At 53.1% G+C, this 23,998-nt stretch overlaps 6 protein-coding genes across 6 annotated transcripts, besides 1 other annotated feature; 4 read left to right on the top strand and 2 right to left on the bottom strand.

Moving 5' to 3' along the window:
* Positions 1-2,122: 2,122 nt before the first annotated feature.
* Positions 2,123-2,200: a sequence feature (Short protein (CPAR01_03875, KAK1543242.1) was converted to a misc_feature.).
* A 290-nt stretch (positions 2,201-2,490) lies between these two features.
* CPAR01_03874 (uncharacterized protein) lies at positions 2,491-3,070 on the top strand (the record flags this gene model as incomplete). Its single annotated transcript, XM_060488160.1, has 2 exons — positions 2,491-2,547; positions 2,630-3,070. 2 exons carry the CDS (start codon positions 2,491-2,493, stop codon positions 3,068-3,070), a joined length of 498 nt encoding a protein of 165 aa, XP_060352366.1.
* A 31-nt stretch (positions 3,071-3,101) lies between these two features.
* Positions 3,102-3,848, bottom strand: CPAR01_03873 (uncharacterized protein; the record flags this gene model as incomplete). Its single annotated transcript, XM_060488159.1, has 1 exon — positions 3,102-3,848. The coding sequence occupies one exon, from the start codon at positions 3,846-3,848 to the stop codon at positions 3,102-3,104; it is 747 nt and encodes a 248-aa protein (XP_060352365.1).
* A 703-nt stretch (positions 3,849-4,551) lies between these two features.
* CPAR01_03872 (uncharacterized protein) lies at positions 4,552-5,025 on the bottom strand (the record flags this gene model as incomplete). The annotated part of the gene is made up of 1 exon (XM_060488158.1): positions 4,552-5,025. One exon carries the CDS (start codon positions 5,023-5,025, stop codon positions 4,552-4,554), a length of 474 nt encoding a protein of 157 aa, XP_060352364.1.
* Positions 5,026-7,541: 2,516 nt separating this feature from the next.
* Positions 7,542-9,029, top strand: CPAR01_03871 (uncharacterized protein; the record flags this gene model as incomplete). The annotated part of the gene is made up of 4 exons (XM_060488157.1): positions 7,542-7,816; positions 8,075-8,380; positions 8,734-8,801; positions 8,851-9,029. The coding sequence occupies 4 exons, from the start codon at positions 7,542-7,544 to the stop codon at positions 9,027-9,029; spliced, it is 828 nt and encodes a 275-aa protein (XP_060352363.1).
* Positions 9,030-13,478: 4,449 nt separating this feature from the next.
* On the top strand, positions 13,479-14,535 carry CPAR01_03870 (uncharacterized protein; the record flags this gene model as incomplete). The annotated part of the gene is made up of 3 exons (XM_060488156.1): positions 13,479-13,599; positions 13,684-13,910; positions 14,260-14,535. 3 exons carry the CDS (start codon positions 13,479-13,481, stop codon positions 14,533-14,535), a joined length of 624 nt encoding a protein of 207 aa, XP_060352362.1.
* Positions 14,536-16,294: 1,759 nt separating this feature from the next.
* Positions 16,295-17,911, top strand: CPAR01_03869 (GATA zinc finger; the record flags this gene model as incomplete). Its single annotated transcript, XM_060488155.1, has 4 exons — positions 16,295-16,326; positions 16,433-17,306; positions 17,363-17,665; positions 17,729-17,911. The coding sequence occupies 4 exons, from the start codon at positions 16,295-16,297 to the stop codon at positions 17,909-17,911; spliced, it is 1,392 nt and encodes a 463-aa protein (XP_060352361.1).
* Between the last annotated feature and the right edge of the window lie 6,087 nt (positions 17,912-23,998).

Genomic DNA, 23,998 nt, shown 5'->3' with positions numbered 1-23,998 from the left:
CTGCTACACATGAGTAATCTCGAGATTTACAACTTCCCTATGGATTATGGGTGAAATCCCAGCCTGTCTTGAAGCCCGCGCTAGAACGACGGCGAGGATCATGAGCGGGCGCACAGTAAGCTAGAGGGCCTTCGCGATTGGTGCACCAGCCAGGTTTGATTCATTCGTTGTAGCATTGGCCGTTGGTTCGCAATAAGAAAAGGACCCGGGAAGAAAACAGGGAGGATCATGGCCACGGTCTGATTCCGAGAGGCGCCAACCATTGAAGTGCGACGGCCAAAAACTTGTCGGTAACGTTGTGCGACGTATGACGAGATACTCCAGACTTATTGCCAGTCACCACGATCAATCGCCGGGGTTGAGGAAACGAGGTTCGGGGTTTGCTGGCTGACACGCTGTTGGAGCGGCCAGCAGTTTGAATTATGTGAAGTGTGGCGCTGTCGAGAGGGTCGGGGACTGAAAAAACGAAGCGTGTCGCCAGCGTCACACGTAAAATCAAGAGACGGTTCCGAAGATTACTGCCGTAGAATCGGATCTCAACGTCTGCGTCTACTTGTGAGTATAGTGCGCCTAACTTCGTCCGCCCCTTTGCATCAGAACCAAGAGCCGTGGACGCGATTTGTTGAGACGCAGGCTTAACAAGATCAATGGGAGCTTCATGTTGTCATTGCCACTCGGTTGGCGCTAAACATGGCAAAACAGGTAACGAAAGGATGCAATCCTGTCAAGCAGGTGAGATGGTGAAACCACACAAATCAACGTTGTATTCCACGAATGGAAACTGCTTTCCAACGGTCGTAAGATTCAGAGTGTGGACGTTCCAATCTAACGCCTGCTGCCGTTCCTCGGCCGAAAGGCTAGGTACAGTTTGATCTCTTCTCGGGAGTCGAGAATGGCTTTCGCACTGTAAAGGAACGGTCCATTCTCGTGTGAAGTGATTCATGAGCCGTTTCTTGTTGGAAGCGTCTTGCCAGAGATCCGGCCGTGCGTACGTCCGCAGTCTTGAAGTCGCGCAAGTCGACGTCACCTCAACGGCCGGGCATAGCGCCGTTTCTGTACCAGATTTCCGTTGGCTTGCGGCGTGGGGTTGTTTCAACGGGCGAGCAATCGACTACGGGCTCTTTCTGGCCTGATCTCGTTGCCGAGACTTGGGAAGAGCATGGGGCTACCTGTCTCGCCAACCACTCTAATCTCCTTACCGGGAGGGCCCTGAGTGTGTTAACCACATGGCCGGGAAGCGGGGTTGATGACCTCTTCGGGCGCTAGACAATTTCTTTTCCAACTTCTGACACTACCGACGAGACGCTGGTAGCTGGAGATGCACCAGAGCATGCTGATGACTGGAGTCGATATGCCGATAGACCATAGTTGTGCCCCAGGAGTCGGACCATTTCGTCGCGAAGAGAGCCGCCGCCTCCTGTGTTTGGCTACCGTCGCCCGAGAGCTGGGGTTCGATATTATTGCCGATGCAGTCACTCTCACCGGTCAGGCTCCATATCCCCTTAGCCCCGTTCGATCCGAAGGGTGAGTGGTATTGTTCGTGACATTTTATTTGCCGGACGAAAATGCGAGATGATGGTGCGCGCGCGCGTGTGTGTGGATTGCGTGGCAGACCGATCTCCAGATCAGACGATCGCACCATGAGCCAAGCCTAATTGGCATGTCAGAGCCAGATCCTAGGGAACTGGTGACGAGGGCCGGGTGCATCGCATCTAGTCCGCGCTTCATCCCGATAGTGCTGCTTCTTGCTTGAGATGTTCGATGAATCTACGTACGTCGATGATCCAGGCCCAAAGTATGCGGCGTCGCACACCGGCCAGCTTGGGCCTGGGGCGGTGGTTGCGATGAAGAATTTCCGTCCAACTTCACTGGTTCGCGGATGCTTAGCCACTCATGAAGAGACGATGACAACATGGTAGTTGCGCCTTTTCACCCAGTGTTGATTGGAAACAGCTGTTGTGCATCCGTATTGTTCCAACTTCGCATCGGCCGACCTGAGTTGATCTCAAGGCCGTCCGCCATCCTGCGAGGTGCATTCGCCTGTTGTATGCAGTATGGTGGAGGCTTATAGGCAACGATCTTCGCGCCAGGATCTTTGGGCTTCGACGTAACCACACGGCTTATGGTTGCATGGGCAGTCACCGATTGCAGGGACGGCAGATCATCAACTGACCAGTATGAACGTATTTTGCCGGTGTGAACGAACGATCGAGTGATGGTGAAATGCCACCCTACCCAGGTATCAGCGCATCGAAGACGGCGGCATATTGATGAAATGATGAAGTGAGGGTTCCATGGAAGGGTCGGGTCTTTCAGATCCTACTGCGGACGGGGTAGCAGTGGTGGCCTCGCTTCGACTTGTGGTTGGGGTGAGCATGTCGTCTGGCCCATGAGCTGAAGCCACATGGTGAGTCGTGAGCTAGCTGCTATCGCCTCGGACTCGGGACGTGCCACCGTGCCTGACACATCCTTGAGTAGCGCTAAGCAGCAATGCATTCCTGTTTTGTTTTCACCCAAGAAATCGGGGTTGACGGACTGAACCGCAAAGTGCGGCCGCACTTTGAAAGCCCGGTTTGGCCACAACTCATCACATGCTGCAGATGTACGCCTGCAAAGCACCTCGGAGCAGGAGCAATGGACGGAGATTTTGACGACAACCTGTCGAAACTTATCAAAAGGACGGAACGTCGACGGCCACTACTCTACTCCATCAGTATTGTGGGTGGCTGCATACGTCAACTGCAATGTGACTTTGAATAGCGGCCCGGCATATCGACCCAAGGTCGGTGAGGCGGCACTCCTGGGTTGTGAGTATAGCAGCCATTTACCTGCGCCAGGATTCGAGAATGGGGATCTGCATATGAAGCTAGAAAACAAACATGAGCATGATCTGACATACCCGGCGGCAGCAACGCAAATGGGTCGCGTCGAGATGAGGTCCTGGGGTGTTTGGCCGGTACTGAGCTGCTGTCGAATCTTGGACCACCAGCTCGAAGACAGGACTGGGTCTGCAGGAGATTTTGATGCTCGTAATACTGGAGTCAATGTCGCTTTCATGTGGTTTTCATGAGAAACCCTCCGCACTCCGGCGTGGTTAAAGATCACAGGAAATCGACGAACCCGCGCCACGGGAGACTGGATGCTGGATCGTGACTCTTTGGGTACCTGAGGAGTACATCAAGATCCCGCATGCAAACCCATGTCGAAACAGCGGAAACGGCCCAGTCAAAGAATTGAGATGTGATGTTTTGATAGCGATGGCCGGATCTGGCGCATGTCCTAATAAAGCGGAGCGAGGCAGAAGATGATGGCAGTTGTGATTTGCTCATAAGCTGGAGACGGCTTCCTGAAGAGGCAGTAGCTCCGATTAGGAACGGTTGGATTGAAGTGCCCGTATCGAGCGGAAAGTCAATCGTGAACCGCGCCAGTGTAGCCTGCCAGGGAGTGACTTGGACCAGGGCTGACGTTTTATATCGAGTGGTGGTAAGCCTGCATGCGATCGTGAGAAACGCGCAAGATCCCGCGAGAGACGCCGAGGTGTCAGCAAACGATCTCAGTGGGTGGCCAGTGGACGCAACGCTCACCGAAGTGGCCGCGAACATCGTACCCGTGTGCCAGACGGTTTGGTTCCGCTTCTTGCAGACGAGATGACCAACGGTGGCGGCGACAACGGTTAATGCAGAGGGGAGAAAGGGGGTGTAGGCACATTGCGCGACAGAAAGAGAGCCACTGGTCGAGCAAGGCTGCCGAAAGGAGATGTGCTTGCTGGATTGGGCGACGTCGTGCCCACGGCGGGTTACAAAGAGGATTGCAAGGGGGGCTGTCTGGATGTGCATCGTCGATCTCATCTTGGTTGGTCGTAGGTACGCGGCAAGACCAGGGCAAAGGTAACTTGGCAGGAAGCAAGCGGCATGAATCCTGCAGATGAAGTCAAGATGCGGTAAGGAGATCAGAGAGGCGATGGACCAGGGTGTGGCGTGGATGTGTTGGGGTGCTCGCTGCTCGCTTTTCCAACACGCCCCCTTCTCCGGCCTTCACTACCCGCAGATGCAGACGGCAGACAGTACGTCCGTTGCGACGCCAGGCTTGAAGCAATGTCGAGTCGCAATAGGCTCTTGCTACCTCGTTGGCGTGGGTGCAATTATCGCGGCATTTCGGATTCTCGAGTGAAACGGGCATCCCTCCTAGTCTGACGTATTTTGAAATCTCAGCTCGGAATCGCAACATCCAGTGATATACAATAGTTGGGGCTCAGGCCGAAAATAGATCGCGACGATACGATAATGAGGAGCAGGAGGAGAATGAGACGAATATGGGGGTCCGTGTGGGCTAAAGCGCGATTCTGTATGCGTATGTACTCCGTACAGATGACTGGACAGACAACAAGTACATTGCAGTTTGTTTGCCTGTCAAAGACTCGGCTATGGTTGTCTCATTGTATCCGTACATACGGATACGCATAATGCTGTTGATTGTCATGCCGGAGTCGACAGTGACCGCCGGACGTGTGCCTTTTTTCTGCTCGCTTGTTAAGGACGCGTGGATAGAGAGTCAAAGCTGGAGATGGTGGCCCGCTTCATCGAACCCCGCTGGTGAGGTACGAATAGGCGCAGACGATGATCGGTTTGATGTTCCGTGACCCTTGGTAATAGCACCAGCAGGGCAGCACTGAGAAGGATTATCGAAACTTCGATCGCGGAGAGGGGGTGTGGGTGGGTGATTGGCAAGTTGGGTCGAGCCCACACGAATAGTGTATTCGTAGGTATGTATTCGGGAGCCACAAGGAGCATCTGCCTGAGCAGCGAGGTGTGCTGTGTGAGCCTGGCTAGGAGGAGTCAAGGACTGAGCCCTGGACCGTGAGTGAGGAGTACAGAGCCCAGGGACTCCCGTCGAGAGGAGAGGCCACCAACGAGTGCTCGGCCGTTTCAACTCTGAACTCTTTCGAGAAGGAAAAGTGGAGAGAAGAAGGGCAAGCGAGATCCCAAGGATCCCAAGGATTCCAAGGGGACGTCGGGAAAACGCCATTTTGGCACCCGCCGCAGCTGTCAAATGACGGGAATTCTCCACTATGCAGGGAACTAACACAAGCACCCGGTGGAAGCGCAAGGTACGAGGGACTTGTGGCATGTGCTGTGAGGGTCGACTGCCACTCGTACCGGAGACCTAATCAGGCTATCATCCGTGCCGCGGCCTTGTCAGAAACTTTCAACGGTTCAAAGTAGAGTTACTTCCAAGCTCCACGTGCAGGTGTACATACCTACCTCGACAGCCCACGCTCACCAGCCCAGGCCAGGGAACCTTGAAGGGAGTGGGCAATGTCCAAAAAGGCGAGAAGGGGAGGGGGAGGCAGGCGAAGCATCAAAACACCTCTCCATTACCAGCACCAACCTTGTCTGTTCATCTGTCTACACGAGACGAGCGGAAGCCAGTAAAGTTAACTTGATATATGGTGGATCTGTAGGGGAGGCGGTAAGGCGAGTCCGAATGGAATCCACTTGTCAATTATGGTATTGGCTATTGACGACTTGGGTAGGTGTATCCGTACGGGGTTATACTATCCGGAGTCCAGACTCTGAATCTCGTGAGATCTAGGGGCAGATTGAGCTCAGATGGTGTCCGTACCTTTTGTTAGAAACATCCCAAACAGTCTTTGGCCTCGAATGTCACTCCTCTATCGTTGGCGTGAGGGTTTCTAACGGTAGCTTCTGGGCACTGGGCAGTAGCTCATGGCAATGTACCCGCCAGCAATACCCCCATGCTTCACTTTGACTCCGACCGCATCCTGCCCATGTTGTCTCTCTCCGTCTCTCTTTCTGTCTCTCTCTTTCAGGCTCTCGGCTCAGAAATCAGAATGGGTCGCCGGCCCCGCCGAAACCCTCGTGGTGTACACTAGCAGGCCCGAGACGTCACGGACATTTGACATCGTCCTTGAACTCGATTCTGTCAAGATCAATCGACCCGACTAGCGGCTACCCCCCCATGATGTGATGATTTCGAAGAGAAAATAAGCCAATCCTGGTTGATAGTGATAGTCAGCGACAAGGGATCGGCATGAACAGAACAAGTGGAGATGGCCTTCTCTCTTCCTTCTCGCCTGCTTCCACCACGCGAGGCTCGAGCGCGAGGACCGCAATTCAAATCTTTCCAGTGGATGCATATCCGTTCGAATCCATAAATGATAGCACGGCGACGAAATCGGAGGGTACGGCACAGGTACTTTCCTGTCTCCCATGCAAAACGACCTTCTGGGACAGGGTGGCATGGATAGCACAGCGCGGGACACGCTGTCCGAGGCCGTGGCGGGTCCAAAATCATGAACTTTCTTAGATTGGGGGATCCTATCGATGGGGGGACAGATGCAATCCGCTGAAGCCTGAACGGTCTCTGGAGTGGACCGAAGACGCCTGGTCTGGCCTGGCCTGGAGGCAGGAGAAATAGAGAGAAGAATGAGTTCGGGGCCCTGCCCTGCCCTGCCTGCTTCGACGAGCTGCAGTCTGCACCTGTGAAACCACGGGTTCATCGTTCCATCGCCGCCAGTGGGAATTAAATCTTGCTTTGGCACCGCGGGTCCCGCATCGGAGAGAACAGCCCCGCCATGCTTGGACTGATTGTGTTAATCTCAACGGAGCGACGATCTTTCTGACACCGCACCGTGTCGCTGACACATTGAAATTCAATAGCAGAAGCCCTCCCCGACGAAGCAGTCCTATCGATGTCATTTTGTGCATGGCATAAGGAGCACTCAAAGAGTTATAAGTCGTAGCCGGGTATCACACGAGCGGCTGCCGACGACAAGGTTACCATTCCGTACCTTACCTTGATTTCTTTTGTAGCTGCTCGTTTGGACCATGATCGCATAACCTGCATATAGTGCTACTGTTGGATTTCTAGCATGATGCAGGTCTTGGAGGTTGGCGTATCGTGGAAAGTCGTGTCTGCTATCGACAAAGGTAGTCTCTGCCGGTGACTTTGAAGACTGCCCTGTGCTATTTCCAATTTACACGAGGTCAGTGAGGCGTTGCGAGCCACCGGTGTATCTTCTGGGATTTGCGGCCCCAAAGCTTCATTTCTAAAGCAACCAAGAGTAGCCGAGGTTGCCAGATATCTTTCAGCGAAAACATGTGAGGTCATCATCCTAGATTTTGTACGTGGACCTAGCACTAGGGTGCAGTATAGAGATTTCAATAGAACCCCTCCCGGAGTGGGATCCGTTGATTTACTTTCTCTTTGTACTATGAATTCGTAAACGAATTGAAAGTTGTGCGGAGCACCATTGCGGTAAATAGCCAGGCTTTGGCTAGGTAAGCGAGCGTTATACGTGCCTCTGCACAAGCATTATGGAGTGTGTTTGTGCGATCTCTGGCGGGGTCAACTACGACGCCGAGCAAGGCAATTGGCCGTTTGGTCGTACATCCGGCCGCATCAACAGAAGCCTTGCCAATGAGTTAGCTTTGCCCACTAACCATCTCTTCAATAGTTTGCAGCAGTCTGCCTCGAAGCCTCGCGGAACAAGATATGTTGTCAACCGCGTGTGGGCGTCTATGACTATCATAAAAGGCTGCTCTTCGCATAGTCTAGTGTTGTCTCGACATCTTTCGTCTCCTGCGTTGCACCCAGCGTCAGTTATCACCCGAAGGTGCCCTGTCGGAATCGATCGTCCTGGCTTAAATCAGCCACAACCACCCTTGAGACTCCAGTGCGAAGGCGTCTTCCTCGTTCAAGCTGGGGGAGAAACAAGCAGCCCCCAGCACCGAACAGCAGTGGCCGGAGACGTACGAACAATATTTGTAGGCTCTACAAAGTTTTGTGCTAAACAGTAAGTAAGTGGAAGATGTATTCGACGTCAGGTTTTGCCGGCTCGACAAGAGCTGCAGCCCGGGGAGTATCCATGTCCTTTCTCGCGTGGCCGGGCATCTGACCTCGTCCACTATTCGGAATGACACCTCGCGTATCCCGGCATCAAAAAGATCCACAAAGCTGTCGGACTTGCCATGGTACGTAGCCTCGACGGCCGTTATTGTTGTCTTATTTTTGCGAAAAGCGACCTCTGAGTCAGCTAAGCATTGTTCGCCAGGCAGGCAAAAGTCCATCTGAGAGTATCACAAGGAGGCTTACAGATGGATGATCACCTGTGCATATTTTATTCAGTGTTTACATCAGATTACCTCTTCACAGCCTCTGACGGAGATATTCAGGTGCGGCTAATACTCCATTACGCACAGGCGATTATTCCAGACGCGATAATGGGGGGCCTGGAACAGGTAGAAGGAACATGGTGCTGGCAACGTAACAACCATATCCCAGTGCAGCCAGGGTATGTGAAACCTGACATTGACACTCCATGTCAAAACTTAGGTCTGTTCAACTGTTGTCGTGCTAGGTACGAATATGTTTGGTATTATGATGTCGACAGGTCCCGGTTGTTCTTCAGCTTGATGATCCTTTGACATTTCGGTCTCAAGATGACGATGGTTAGATCAACAGCGGTTGCTCGCCTATGGAATAGCAATGGACCTCGGCGTTCTGCGAAAAAAAAAAAAAAACCACAATTCGCCACTTGGTTCAAAATCCGCCTGTGCACCGCGTAGTGTTGCCGATCACAACTGGCCGTTCAGAGTGGCCCTCTGTGACGCGCTGTTAGTGATAGATCACCCTCTCGTGATCATTGCTAGCCCTTTGGCCCCGAGCCCCAGAAACAGAGGGTTAGGTGTTGAGCGTTGCGTACCACGCCAGTCATCTTTGTTCCATCCCGTCGAGACTTGAGGATGGTCGAGCCAACACAGGTTGCCATTTAAGACGCGGTGCGGATACTAAGAGTCTGGCTGAGACGTAGATCTCTGGCGGTTGCAGATCTAGTGAACTGGAAATGGCAAGAAGCCGGGGACCCTTCGTCATTCAGGTCGCGACGCTTGTATTTCGTTGGGCATCAGTGCTCAAGTACAAGAGTTGGCTCCTTTGGTGAGCAATTGCCGAACGCCAACATGGCCCCCAAGAAACGCTGCAGATGCGGATACTTAGACAGCTTTTAATCAAAAGAGGCTTGAGAGGCTTGAGATGAGACCTGTAGATCCTGCAACTCTTTCGTGGGTGCATTTGAGTTTATGGAGCCGAAACATCAGAAAGCTGGAATTCAGAATGGTAATGATCGACGCCAATACGCGACTGGCTTGCAGGCATGTTGTCCGAAAACTGTGCATGCAAATTACGTCTCCAGGGGTCGATATTGGTAGTGTACAGAGTACGTAGTCGTCAGTTCAGAGAGGCTGAGCGATATTCTATCAGTCTAGTGTGAGGTCGGCGGCACGGATGAGGTACACAGAAATAGAGTAGCACTCTTGCTGTCTATTCGTACAAAGTCAGAATATCCATCGGCTGCAGTGCCTCCGGGGTGCCAGGTGCTAACGACGTGCCAGCTTAGCAACTAGACGAAGCACTGACTTTTGAGCCGCACGTATCAAGCGAGCTAGATCTGTAGTATCTTGGTTGTCAGATCCGATTAATATAAGCAAGCCGGTGCGAGCTCTGCTAAAAGCCTAGCGGACCCAGCCTTTGATCCGCCATCGCAGCAGTCGGCTACTCTTTGGAATAACAACGAACAAATGCTCGTGGGATACGGGTACGACTAGAAAATTGCTGGGGTGTATGCAAACTTAGGCGGCAGAACGGCAGGGCTGTAGATTCCATGCTCGAAGAGCGCTCGTCACCATTGGGTGGGAAAGACATGATACGATTCAGCATCCCAATCGACTGGAAGGAGGGGCCGTAGGTGGAGAGACGATTTTGTGGTTGACTGGCCGAGTTGAATGGTTCTAGTATCCCCGTTCGTCGCGGATGCACCGAGACGGGGCCAGGCGATGCGCTAAGAACCGTTCAGGAAGGACCCCTGATTTCTATAGACAACGTTGGTCCCAAAAGCCCAGCGAAGTTGGCGAAGTGGGTGGGTAATTGGCGAAAATCTAGCCGACGATGGGTATCCGTACGAAGTGTATCGTGCATGATTACCCGCACACTCGTTGAACCTTAGGGAGGTACGGGTACCGGTAGATGGTCATTTTGGGCGCTAGGTCGTTGCCTTTTCAAGGTGAATACGAGATGTGAAGATGCAACGAGATAACTGAGCGCGACGAGGTGGTGCTGAGCCTTCATTGGCTTGCAATGCGAGTCGATATGGCCGGACCGGAAAGAGCCAAGCAGGCCGATATAATGGCCGCATGCCGGCGAGCTGCGTTGAGGTTTTGACAGTGTTCCGCGAGGTAGGAATAACCGACGGCTACTTATCCTTAGCCGCAACGCAATTCATGGTATGACAGTCGCGGACCAGCCTGATCCAAGGGGAGACGCAATTGACGTTCTCCGGAGAGCTCGGCTTGATGCTTGGTGGACGGTAGCAAAGCATAGCCGATGAAGATCCCAACGCAGTTCACGGCCACATCTCGAGACGATGAATGGATACTCAATCCGCCAGTAATGTCTTGTCCAGGTCCGAGAAAACTCATTCTGTTAGGGACGGTTTGGTGTGGTGCCACGATCAGCACTATCGTGAGTTGGAGGTCTGTAGGGCTTGACGTTGGCATGCCCAATTATAGCTTTTTCTGTTCTCTGTCAATGTTTCGTGGAGAAGAGCAAGGGGCTTGCCTTGTAAGGGTTCGAGTATCCGCAGCCTCCAGGCCTCTGGCAACTCGGGAAGAAGGGCGACAGGAGTGGCAAAGCCTGGGATTGCTCTGACATCTGCAAGAAGTCGAGCTGTTACGCCAGATGGAGACCAGGATGAAAAGGGTTGGGGCATAGTGAATACAGCAGGTCAGCAATAGAAATGTGCAGTGCGACCAATTATAAAGCGACATGCCGCTGGTCAATGTGAACTATCACAAGGCGAATTCTTGCAACCAGATTTTCGGGGTGAAAATCTGACAGGCCAAGTTGGACTGCGCGAGATGATGGGGTGGGCAGGGGGTATTGCAGGAGGGAGTATCCGTACAAACTCCAAAAAGACCCTCGGTCAACGACCGCCAGTGAGCAGTCATCCAAGCCTGGGTGGGAGGAGATATTGCCGCGTTGGTAGAAGAGACATGGGCATGATATGACGTACGGGGGTGTGGTGGTGGATATGAGCTTTCGATGGTGTCTTGATGGATGGCCGATGGATGGATGGTGGCCTGAAGGGTATCCGTACCGGTACTGCAGAGGACCGTGAGGACGGTGTGCCTGGGACCCGATACCAACATCGGTGACCAACATGGGTTCGCGGCTACTCGGACAGCGGTGCAATTTGATGTCAAGGGTTCGGTCGGATGGATTTTCTGCCCAGTTCCTCCGGGACAAGGACAGGAACCAAGAGCGACGAAAACCAAAAAAGGTAAATGATGTGACGGGCGTGCAACAGAGCAAGCCATGACGGCTGATGGATGGACAGGGACAGCGGTTGGAGGAAGTTGGAGAAAGCTGCTGCTAAACGGATGTCAGCCAAAGGGGATGACGAAAGAGAGTTGAAGGATTGAATACTGGTGGTTGGCCAGGGGCATGCAGGCGGAGAGAGAGAGAGACAGACACCACAGAGAGAGAGAGAGAAAGATGAGGTGGGAAAAAACCAAAAGAGAGGGAAAAAACAAGGAAAGTGGATACTCTGAAAAGGTAAAGAGGAAGCTCCCACGAACGACGGGGAGTGCACACTGCGTGACTGCACAACGTTGGTCACTTTGGTGGGTGCGTATCTGGGAGAAGCTCGGATGGATCTGGATTACCTAAGAGAAGGGGCCCCATCTTATCCGATTTCTAATGGGTCTTCCCATTGGATCTTTGTGGAATTCCCGCCCAAGGCCACAAGGCAGCAGGGAAGGGCGTGGGTTCGATGGACAGGCGGGCGGCTTCCTCCCGTCGATTCGATGGTCACCTCACCCTTCATTTTCAGTTTCGGGCACTGGGCTCTTTCATTCAGATACCTCACTGTGAGTGAACTGGGTCGTTGTGAGTGGAGTCCATCAAGTGAGCCGGGGCACCTCAGTAAATCCGTACTGGATGGGATGAAGCAATGGTTTTCATTGCTCATCAGCATACTCCGTACGATGTATCACTCTCGGATTTTCATCGGCGAGCCTGGACTACTCCGAAATAATAAGGTACATGGCAATCTCCCCAAGTCAAGTTGTGTTCGGGAACTCAAGGTTCCAAGGTTTCCACCTCGGGTTCTTTGGGAGGATACTCGCTCGACCTTACAAGGCTTCAAACAGGTGGGCTACAGCACGTGGCCATAGTAGGGAACTCCAGCGCTGTCTACTCCGTACGTTACCTCCCTTCTGCCCAGATCGCGTCCAAGGTACCATTTACGGATACTTCCCTGGTTCCGGCTTACAGTCAGTCCATCATAATTCTCCCCTTCATCCTTCCAACTGTTTCGAGTGCTCTTTTACGCTCCCCTTGCCGTCTGTGGCCATTGCGAGCAAGTGGGAGGACACGCCCCTTCCTTATCACATGGCCAGAGCGTGTTCCTTCCCTCCAGATACTTATCCAATCCTTTCCTTCCTCTGAAAGAAAGTTCGGGACGGCGACGCATCGGCGCGGTCCATAATTGGGCCGAGAGATGACAGACTGAAGCCTTGGAGCCTTAGCTTCTTAGCGTGGCTGCCTGAGAGGCTGGGAATATGTGAAGCCGAAAAAAACCTATCCCGACGTCAGTCCAGTCGGGTTCGGACCTAGGTCCGGGCCCTCTATCCCATCAACACACTTCCCCATTGCATGCGATTCGCTTGCCAGTCAATTACCCTTTGTTTCATTGCTTGGCAGAGAAGAGTCCATCATCACCTGTCACATCCAGCTCAGCCAGCAGCAGGTCTTGTATCTATACACATGCCCGTGGCGATCATTTGGAATATTAGCGTGCTGCATCCTACCAAGCACAAGCGATAGCTCTAGAGAGCTCCGAGAAGCTCTGAGCAGCCGTGGGCAGCTTCGAAGCTTTGGCCGTCTCACTCATCGATCCCCTCTTCGAGTCTCATTTGAAAAAAGGGCGACACCGGATACCTTGGAAAGTGAAAAGAGATCCATCTGGAGACGTATACCTGCCACCATCCTTGCAAATCACCCAACGACAACCCCTGGTCACAGACATCTGACATTCGAAATGTGCCGCCCCGGTACGGATACCTCGCCCATCCATCAGGCTCATGCTGCTGCCAACATCACCAGGACAGGGTGCTCTGAGGGATCACACGGGCTACCTGGTGCTCGAGCTTCCGGCGCCGAATCCTTGACACTTCCCAGCGTCAGTTGTCTCCCCTCCTCGAGTCTTTCCCCACTCCCCGTTTATCGGCTTCCTCACGAATGAACCCTTGACCTGCTCGACTGGATGCCTCCATATCTTGGGGCCGTCACAGTGAACAGAGTCTCTGTCGTCGAGGGTCGTCCAGGGATTGTCAACGACAGTCACTGCCAGCTTCGTGACATCGCTAAGAGGAAGATGGATCAAGCATGGGTGGAAAGAAATGAAGGCACGGAGAGACAAAGCACAGTTTCCATCTCACGCCACTGTCTGGCACCCACCCGGCAATCGAGACGTTGCTTCTGTCACGTTCTTCACCGACGGCATCACAGTATCCGCAATGGGTTGGCCATATCGACGTTTCTGATTCTCGGTCAATCTTGCGCCCTCGATCTCTTCGTTGCCAGTCTTTACGCAAACCGATACAGCCTGGTGCAATCACTATGTATCTTACCAAGAAGATACGGAACGCTATCAATGGACCTTTGATCGAAGCCCAACTCAGACCGCTGATAGCATCCTTCAGCTCATCGCTGCTGTCACTTCGTCGGGTCAACACTGCCAGCGTTGCCGCAACCCAGCGCAATTCCAAGGGCCAAGAGCGACTGGCAAACTTAACGCTGATGCCGACGCTATTGTCGCTGGTGACTGGAAGGTGTTCCGCTGCAGTTCCCCCCCCCCCCCCAGTCATCACCGATCATGATCCCAGCGAGCCCCCCTGCCCAGCCGCAGGACCCCCTCAACAGCCAATCTGCGATCCAGCCGTGACAGCGGGCCAATTATCGTGGGGCGCCTCCCCTACGCTGCAAAAAGTCGTACCATTTTCTCTTCGTCATCAGATATTGGCATGTCCGTACTCGACTGGAAGGGCACTTGTTCGCAGTCGAGACTATGGGTGGGTGCTGAGAGCCTGGAACTCGGAACTCTTTAGAGATTCAGTGCTCCCAATGAGGAGTTGGCCGACTGTGCGTCCTAAACTCTGAATAGGCTGAAGCTGAGTCCAGGCAAGAGTGCCTGGCGAGCCCTTGGCCGATCTTTTGGTTGCCGCACGGCGCTATGAGAACTTCCTGACGCCTCTCGGAGTAATGTCTCCAACGTTTGATGTCAAGCCAGTCTGCATCTATCGCAACCAACTGAGAGTACCAGTCCGCGGCTTACACATAGACACTCTCGCCTCGTACTACGTTGTCCCGTCCCTCGGCAAGGAAGCCTCAGGATGGTGGCTCGAGTCGCCTAGGCTCACTGAGACCGCACGGAACGGAACAAATCCCAAGAGGTGAAGCTCCGAATGCAGGCCATCTGCACATCAGTCAATCAATCGAGCTTCAGTCGCCGCCAATCTAGATGCTAAAACTTCCCCCCTTCCTCTCACCCCGGGCCGTCGACTGGATGGATACCTTGACAATACGATGCGTTACCTGACTCCCCCGGGCCCCCTGTCTGCTCTGACCGGTACATGCACACGCATCTCCCTCTGGCCCCAGGCGGTTCAGTCCAACACACCGCACATCTGGTCCCCCGGGCATCAATTCCATGCCCTCCCCCCACAACCCCAAGAACACTTACCTTACTGCGTAGGGAAGGGATCTGGTCCATCAGGAGCAAAGGGAACATGGACGTTCCGCCGTTGAGGCACTGTACCGAAAGCCTCCTGTGATGATCCCCCCCTGTTGCCGCGCAGGTACCTCTGTACTTTATCATAAATGTATGCGAAATATACGTCCACTCAGAAATCATACCCAGCCCTGAGTGAGTGCCAGTCCGTCGCTGGTCTCATAATACCTCTGTCATTTCCTCCCATAATTCGCACAACCGCGTTTCCTCTCTCCCTCTTCTTCCCTTTTCTTCCTGCTCCTCATCCTCTCACACATCCATCAAAATCCCCTCTACCTCGACACATCGAAAGACTCGAATCCCCTTCACCGCATCGAGTCTAACCACCCCCAATCCACATTTTTTGTGCCAGACTCTCAAGGTACAAATCGGCAGACACCACCAGCCGGTAATAAACCCTCCCGCGCTTAGACAGGCGATCTCTCATCACATTTTATCCGCCGACTCATCTGGTTCAACTTGCCGGACGACGATAGAGGCACAAGCGCCGCCATATGAGCTACGGCTTCTCATCGACGTACGAACATACATCTCTGTCTCTTCAGCACTTTGTTGAAGGGCGCCCGCTTCACCAGGCACTAGACCGGCACCACAAAGCATCGGCATCGAAAAGAAATTCAGAACTTCCCACCGGTCCAGGTTTACGGTATCTTCGCGAGCCCACGCCCCTCCTCGAGTCTCACTCCCAGACCCAGTTGAAATTAGCACACTCGGACTAGTCTCGACGAGGGATTCTGACAGTGTGTCTTGGAAGAAATATTCCAAAAGCCGCCACAAAGAGCAGCGTGGTAACTTGACCAACGCTAGGCGGCTTTTCTTTCTCAGCTCCGGATCTTTCGACACACCCAACTGGAGCCAGCATCACCCCCGATCTATCGCCCCCCTTCCTTTTCCACCCCCTTTTCATCACACGCCCCCCCAAACCGAAGCCCAAGAGAAAGATACATGCGGTGACCTTCCCGTCCCGCCACCACGCATACCACACGCGCCCGATAGCTTGATCAGATCTTGCCTACCGGGTACCCAGCTGGAGAGAGAGAGGTTCGACTAACCTAACCTAACTTCGTCTTCTCGTCCCAGGCCAAGCCACACCACACCACACCTTACCACCACACACTCTGTCTTTGGTTGGTTTGGTTTCGCTCGCCCATCTTTCACTCTTGCACTCTTCCACTCGTCTCTGTAACCCTTCTTCCCTGCCCGGTTTTTATTCTTACATGACTCTGAGCCTCCCACCTTGGACCGTTTCTCCTATCATCTCCACCCATCTGCACCAAACTTCACCGGACTCCCGTCTTGACACCGACTTCACGAACTAAGGCTCACTCTCGTCCCCTCACGCCTTGGTCGAGTCAGATGCACAGAGACTTATATTCGCATCTGGGGTTTTAATCACCATTCATCTGTTCTCCCGGCAAACCCGCTATGGAAGCGGGCGGATCTGGTACTAGGCAAAGGTAGGTTCGATTCTACTCGACACCCCCCCCCCCTTCTGGCTCTGGCCTTCATTTGGTTCCCACGTCCTGTCCCCAGACCCAAGTATTGATCAGACCTTTTAAACAGCCGTCCACCTTCTGCCATCAACCCTGATCGCTTTGAACCTCGTCATCTCCCACCCAGAGAGCCTCTCGATAATAGACATTACCGCGACGGCCCCGCCATGGCGACCGCAGCCCTTATTAGCCCGAGCTCCCATTACGGTCCTCCCTCGTCCTTCTCTTCCGGCTACCAACACCACCCAGCTCCAGGACCAAGCATCGCAGGCATGATTTCGCCGATTGAACCTCGACGACCATCAGACGAGTCGGAGACTCCTCATCGACAGTCGCTCCCTTCGCTCTCAGAGGTCATCTCTGGTGCGAAGCCCAGTCCTTACCCCCCTTCTCAGGGTTCCAGCATGTCGGGCTCTCAAAGTTTCCCCTCGCCCTTTGCACCTGGACCTCCAAGGTCTTACGCCGAGTCGACGGACAAGAACTCGCCTCGACCTCCTGTTCCTGCTTCGACCTTCGCGCCGAGGCAAGATGCTCTCCCGGCCATCTCAGATCCCCCGAGACCTCCATTCGCAGGTCGACCGCCTGCGCCATTGGGCGGGTTCTCTGGACCTCAACCGAGCCCTCCTCTCAAACATGAGCATATGCGCGATATGCGCGAGAGCGACGCGCGTGCCGCCGAGAACGCTGGCCCATACGCTCAACATTCCATTCCACCTCCGCCGACGATATATCCGCATCCCCAACATCCCCAGCATCCGGGCCAGCTTCCGCCAGGACAAGTCCCGTTGCCTGGGTATCCTGTCTCTCCACGTCACGCTGGTCCACCTCCCCCTTTCCCCTACGAGGCCCAGCGCCCGATAGCTCACAGAGAAGACCCCGAATATGGCCCTGCGCGGGTCAGGACACACCTCGACGCGTGGGGGTATCAGGATTGTTTTTCTAGAGTGAGTGGCCCCGCTAAAAACTTTTGTCCGTCAAGCTTACCAATAAGTTCACTCAGATTGGTTCAGCAACAAGAACGATCTTTAACTTCGCCGAGGCCTATGGCAAGATTGCAGCGGAACAACAGGGCGCTCATCATCCACTGCACGATCGACTCCCCACCGAGCAGGAATTGAACGAGATGATTGACAATGTGGAGTACATCCGGAACTCACTGGATTCGGTGCGACAGGTTGTGAAGGAAAGCAATGAACGTGTACGGGCGGCTGGAAAACAGAAGGGCTACGATGATGAAGATACTCCCATGTACGACGGTATGAACAAGACCTATGGCATCACCGAAGTCAAGAAGCGCAGGGGGGTAAGTTTTGTCAATCATGCGGTTGTTCTGTCGGAGAAAGAGAGTGCTGACAAACTGGAACAGAGAGCTGCACCTCCTGGAAGATGCCATAGCTGCAACCGAATCGATACCCCGGAATGGCGCCGAGGCCCTGATGGTGCGCGCACACTTTGCAACGCATGTGGACTGCATTATGCAAAACTGGAGCGGAAGCGCCAACTCGAGGCTCGACAAATCCGACCTAAGCCCTCTGATGAGAGAAGCTGAAAGCGGCTTGTTTTATCAAGGGAACCCGAGATACAAAGTACATATACGGACGAGCTCTACCTTCATCGGCCGGTCTACAACCAGTCTGACCCGACGATCGGCCTGGTCCGCGCCATTACACAAACACACATATACACACATAACAGATACCCCCTTACTGCCTAACGGCTTATTATCCATCCAGCAGCGCCTGCACTGCGTTATCTTCATGCAATTAGCAACAAACTGGCTACACCTACTTTACCTCAACTTTTCTTTTTCAATACCCGGCATCGACTTCATCTTGAATGTATATATCCTGCTCTTCAACATGTTCATCGGACGGGCACCAAGGGACTAGGCATTCATCCGGCGGCGTTCACTGCATTTTGATCTCGACACTTTCCTTGCCTGGTTTTGTTTACATCCTGCAAAGGGAAGCGGAATTTCGGCTTTTTAGACAAAAATGGGGCGTCACACAAATCGGACGCCACAAGACACGCCTTTGGAGCGAGCAACCGCAGACCGACAGTCGATCGTTACCAAAGCAAACGTCTTATCATTTCCTTCAAACATTTTTTCCTTGTCTGCGAATGGCAGAAGAGATGGTGTTTTCCGGCGAGGAACGGCCAGGAACAAGAGAAAAAGGACACGTCAGGAAGACGTGAAGCGTTCCGATCAGTCTTCTTGGAGGAGGGAAAGAGGAGTAGAAGACGATATCTGAGTCGTATCTCTTGCGAGAAACAAAAACGGACAACTTTTCCTTTTACTCTACTTCAACTTGGGCGCAAGGTCGTGCAAACTTGGCATTTTACCACTGTTATTACACATATTCCTGGGAAATCGGGATGGGGGCTTGGAAATCCCCCTTTGATGCCACGGACCATGCGAGGGCACCAACAACAATACAGTTTTAGCTGATTTTTAATTGTACGAGTAGCCATTTAAGGCGAAATACCACCAGGAGGCGGCGGCGGCGGCGGCTAGGAGTGGCGGAAAAGGAAGTGAGGATGGGCGGCTAGCTCAGTTGTACCTACCCTTTCAATACAGGATTCAAGGAATCTGATGAACCCAGACTTGAAGTTTCAAGAATTATTTTAGCTATATTTTTTTCTCGCTCACGACGTGAAAGTCTATAACATGAATGATATGACATGTGCCAGGAGGCGTCGAGACAGGAGTGGGAGGGGAGATCTGGATCATTCATCGTGTGCTATCTCAATCGTGTAAGAGGTAAAGTAATAACTGCCTCAATCGTGACAAATGCCGCCCCTGTCCACTGAGAGGAGGAAGTACACCCCATCATCCACTGAATGACATAACAAAGCCATGAGAATGGATACTCGGTGAGCTGAGCAGATGAATGGGTACGCAGTAGTCGAAGAGAAGGGGCGCCTGTCTGTTGAGAACAGGGGACCTGGACGTGGATGGGGAAAAGGGGGGGGAGGGTGTTAGCGGGATGCAAGTTTGCTTCTTTCGCCCTTTTCTCGATCTCGGAAGCGTGATAAGCGGGAGCGGGAATCTCGGGGAGAAAAAAAATAATAATACAAAAAGTGTTTAACCTGGTTCTGGGCGATGGAATGTTTTGATGTGAGAAGTGACCAGAAGCAGTCAACGTCAGGGCCTCCCGTCCCACGTGGTGTCACTGGTGTGTGCGCGTGTGCGTGGCCGCCGGGTACCGTAACTATCTGACGGGCTTAATTCACCTTACCTACCTACGGCCACCTCACTCAGCTTACCTTCTGACCCCAGAACAACGCCACAAACAGACGTCGTTTCCGGTCCTGGCGACAGTCCAGGCAGGGTCTGGACGGCGGATGGCGGTGGCTGGCTGGCCTAGGGGGGAAATTCTTCATGAGAAGCCGAGATCTTTTGTATTGTTCATTCCTCGGTACTTGATCTGCCTCCCCCTTTGTTGATCTCCAGACCGCCTCTCACTTTGACTGCCGAGATGTTCTCGGTTTTTTCCAGACGCGAACAGGGGGACCTTTACCTATTCACCGCCGTCTAGGTGTCCTCAGATGAGGAGGCATCAGATCGAAAAAGGTACAAGGTGGGTTTTCCGGTATCCTTGGAGGCACGGGGATATGTCATGTGGAAATACGCCGAAAGAGGTACAACGGCAAAGAATAAGTCGGGATGGGATGGGATGTTAGATGGCCGGCTCACCCGGGGCACCAGATCGATCCAACTCTTTTTTTTTCCTGTCTCGCAAACTTGGCATTCTTTTATTGACCTAGGTACTGCCATATTTCCGTGAGATGTAAGGAATGTCCCTGTAAATATGGTGTAGTGGGTTTGTGTATGCCGATTTAGAAATGCGCTTATGATTGTTCGCAGCGGGAAAGAGGGAAGGACATTGGGAGAGTTCAGATTTCTCCCGGAAAGGCCCAGAGATTCGAGTGCCGTGGTAGAGGGTACGGACACCATGTACGTACTCCCGTGCGTATCGTCTGTGTAGTATGGAGTGAGATTCATAAGAGAACGTGTCGATCGACAGAGAGGAAGAATTACAAGGCCCCTCCCTGTTTGCGAGAGCTTTTTCAAGGAACGGGGTGTGTGGGTAAGTGGGTGGATGGTGTGTGGTTTGAATACGGGTCGTTGCCGCGCGGTTCTCGGGAGCCGATGATATTACTCTCCAGATTTCGTTGCCTCATGTGTACACACTGTAGATATCCAAAGCCCTTGGATCAACTTATTACTATAAGATGACGCATGAGATGAAAAGGATACAAAGAGAGGTCAAGGTGCAGGGCAATCTCGCAAACGTGCGCCAGAAGGGGGTGGAATCGGGGAAGCAGAGGGGACGGATCTGAATCTCAACAGGGTAAATTGGAAGGAAAGAAAGAAAGAAAGAAAGGGAAAAAGGTTGTCACTTGTCATGGTTTCTGATCTGATCTGATGTATGTACGACCCAAGTACTTGGCAAACCCACGCTGCGTCAGAGTTGGATTCGCCATGATGTGATGTCTTCTTGCCCTCTTCAAAGGATTTCTGATCTGCCCCTCATCCCTTCATCAGCTTTATGCCTTGGGGGCTCTCCCCCGATGTTGCACAAGATACGCAAATACACTTGTATAGGTAGAAGGTATCGGTAAGTGAGTGGGTAGGTACCTGCTCATACCGCTCGTCTAGTTGTCAGCATTTCCGTCCGTCTGAGAAAAGGACCAACTTCGAGACATACACACCCCTCCTCATCGGAGGGACGGGCCACTCAGGCTGTAAGCACTGGGCAGGTACGGATACTATGCAAGGAGGGAGCTTGATCAGAGAGAATCATATCATGTAGATTCCCATTTTGAGGCACATATTGACAGTCTTCTGATTGGATAGATTCGCAAGGCGGAAAGGCCACAAGCCGACGAGGCGCCTGGCAAGGCGACCGCATATTTGATTTTCTTTCGGGAGTGAAAGGCAGGAAAAGAATACAAACCAACGCATCTCAAGATTTCTCTGGTGACACAAACGGGAAATTGGGGAAGAGGGGGAAAGAGAGAGGGGGGGGGGATGACGGTGTGAAGCAGGGCCTGTCCATCTATCTGTACATGCACTATCGCGATGTATAACGTATAACGACGTCGTATCTATCTATATGGATGGCAGATATACCGTGCAGTCGCGCCGTCCGCCGATTCCGCCGCGTGCAACGTGGGCAAGGTTAGGCAGGCTGGCAGGGTACGATACAACCGTATTCATGGGGTTGACAAGAAGAGAGGCACATACGGTTACACAGTAGATAGAGGGAAGGACAGAAAGAGAGAAGGAAGAGCAACGTGTGGCTTGTACTTGGGTAGCGTGAAAGAGGGGGGGCCCTAGATCGCAGAGACGGGTAGTCTGCTTGTTCATATCGATGTTCGTGGGACGTTGTACGCGAATGGGTGACTAAAGGAAGGGTAAACTTGCCTTCTCGCTGCTTCTTCTCCATGCCACAGCCATCCTCTTGTGCCATGTCAGATCCCCTTCTCCCCTCTCATCCAGTCCCGTACAAGAAACAGATTCCGTTGTTTTCCCCGCACCGTTTCCTCCCCCTTGCCGATTCGACGGAAGGAAAAATAAGGATACACAAAAAAAGTCTGGGGCGTGCGTGCGAGTGTCACTAAAAGTCACGACTTCAGCATTACACAAGAAACAAGACTCAACACCCCCGCCATTACCACCAGGCAGAAAAGAGCCAGAATGGTCAGGTTGCTGTGATTGAGGCAATTTACAATGCATCGGCCGTAGCTAACCTTCACGGAGCGAGCTTGAGCTGGCACTGAGCTTGCGTGGTCGGTGCTGTACGCGCCGCCGTGTGTCGTTGTACAAACCAGCATTACCGACAGCATTTTGATCCCCAGGAAATGAGTGCGAGCAATGCGAGCAATGCCAATGCAATTGCGGGTTGGGGTTGGAGGGGTGTAGGAGGTGTGCATCTTAACCCATCGCCCTAAGGTGAAGCATGGATGAGAGGGGGGGTGTGGCAGCAACAAATTGACAGACAGGCGCCCCCCGTAAATCGCCCATTCACTCGACTTTTGGAGGATTGGTTGTTTCTCCAGACCTCCAACCACTGGTGAGGTACTCTCTGCGGCTGCAGAGAAGTCTTCTTTTTTCTCAGGTTTTCCTCTTCCTATTCCCCCCCGGGGGCCAGACGGCGTGCGGCGGTGGCTTGTTCAATTCGCGATGCGCGCCGGTGCTGACCTTGTGGCATGTGAGCTGTCGCAACTGGTGATGTGTTCAATGCGCCCATCTTCTTGTTTCCCCCCCTAATTAATTACCTTTCCCTTCCGTGCGTCTTCCCGTAAATCGCTGCGATTTGCCTCCATCTCTCTCCCAAAGCCGCCGTTCGCCATCCCCTCTTCTTTCTTTCCTTCGTCCTTGTCCCGTTGATGGAGGGGTGAGTCGTTTCTTTCCATGGCTTCTAGCGCACGGGAATGGTTGATCGGTGGCTCGCCCCCTTCACCCTGGGGCTCTGCAGGGAAAAGAAGCTGACCGACCACGCTTCCCCTGTTGTGGCCGCCTGCTGTATCCGTAGAGTGGCGTAGGTATTCTTTGGCTTGATTCGAGAGAATCTACCGCCCGCAAATGAATTGTCCAAAACAAGGACGATCAGAAATGCTGCGTGGCTGTCCCCCGGAAAGGTACCCTACGCTCGACCGGGTAGCGCTGGGCTTGTGCTAAATCAACTACACGGCGGGCGTTGAACATTTTGATGGGTTCCCACCCATGAACCCCCATCACGCCTTATACAGACGAGGGTTCGGCGTCCTTGGGACGACGACGAGGATCTTGTTGTCGTGGTTCCCTGGCTGGCGGGATAGCTGCGATCATGCCGGAGGGAGACTCGACGACCAAAAAAGGCTGACAAGCGGGGAGACATGGACCTTCCGTCCCGCACATTAGTCAAGTAAACGTTTCTCCCTTCTCCTAATGTCCATGCGGAACTACAATGGAAGGTTGGAAAAGGGACCTCGTGTCGGGTTTGGCAGCCGTGCCCAGATGCCAAGCTCTGGGTTTCCGTACCAAATCCCAGAGGGCAGTGGAGGGATGGGAAAAGTATCAGCATGGTTCGAGATGCGGTCCATGTGTCATCGCGACGGGGCGTTCGAGGGGACCGAGAAAAAGTCTATCTGGAAGGATTCTGCGTGATGTGCGTGCCATTGACCATCACTTGCGGCTAGGCGCGCTGAGCGCGAAGGGGTAGGTACGGAGATGGAGTACCCAGAAACTCGTCACATTTTTCCTCCATCGCCGCCCCGGGGAATACTTCGCCGCGTGCCTTTGTCTGGGTCCTCGTCTTGTAGTGGATGCCGATGCCACAGATCATAGATTGCCATCAGTTTATGGGTCTTGTTTCGACAAAAGGGGATTTCTATGGGGAGGCTCGAGAGCTGTTTTGGACTTTGGTTGCATTTCCCTCGAGGCGAGGTTGCGAGTCACATTCCTGGACTTGATGGAATGATTTTGACTTTGACGGGAGACAAAGATGTGTTTGGGGCTTGCCGGTATCTGGACGCTGGGAAATTTGAAGGAGGCTTCGGTGGTATTCTGGTGGATGTTGTGAACTTTCGAGACCCAAAAAGCATGAGAAGCGTATCCGTACCAGGTATTTCGTCGATTCGAAGACGG

The sequence above is a fragment of the Colletotrichum paranaense genome (genome assembly GCF_030867605.1).
Source record: "Colletotrichum paranaense strain IMI 384185 chromosome Unknown Scaffold_3.1, whole genome shotgun sequence".
Taxonomy (NCBI): domain Eukaryota; kingdom Fungi; phylum Ascomycota; class Sordariomycetes; order Glomerellales; family Glomerellaceae; genus Colletotrichum; species Colletotrichum paranaense.
The sequence above is the reverse complement of the archived record's forward strand: the minus strand, read 5'-3'. Positions and strand labels throughout refer to the sequence as shown.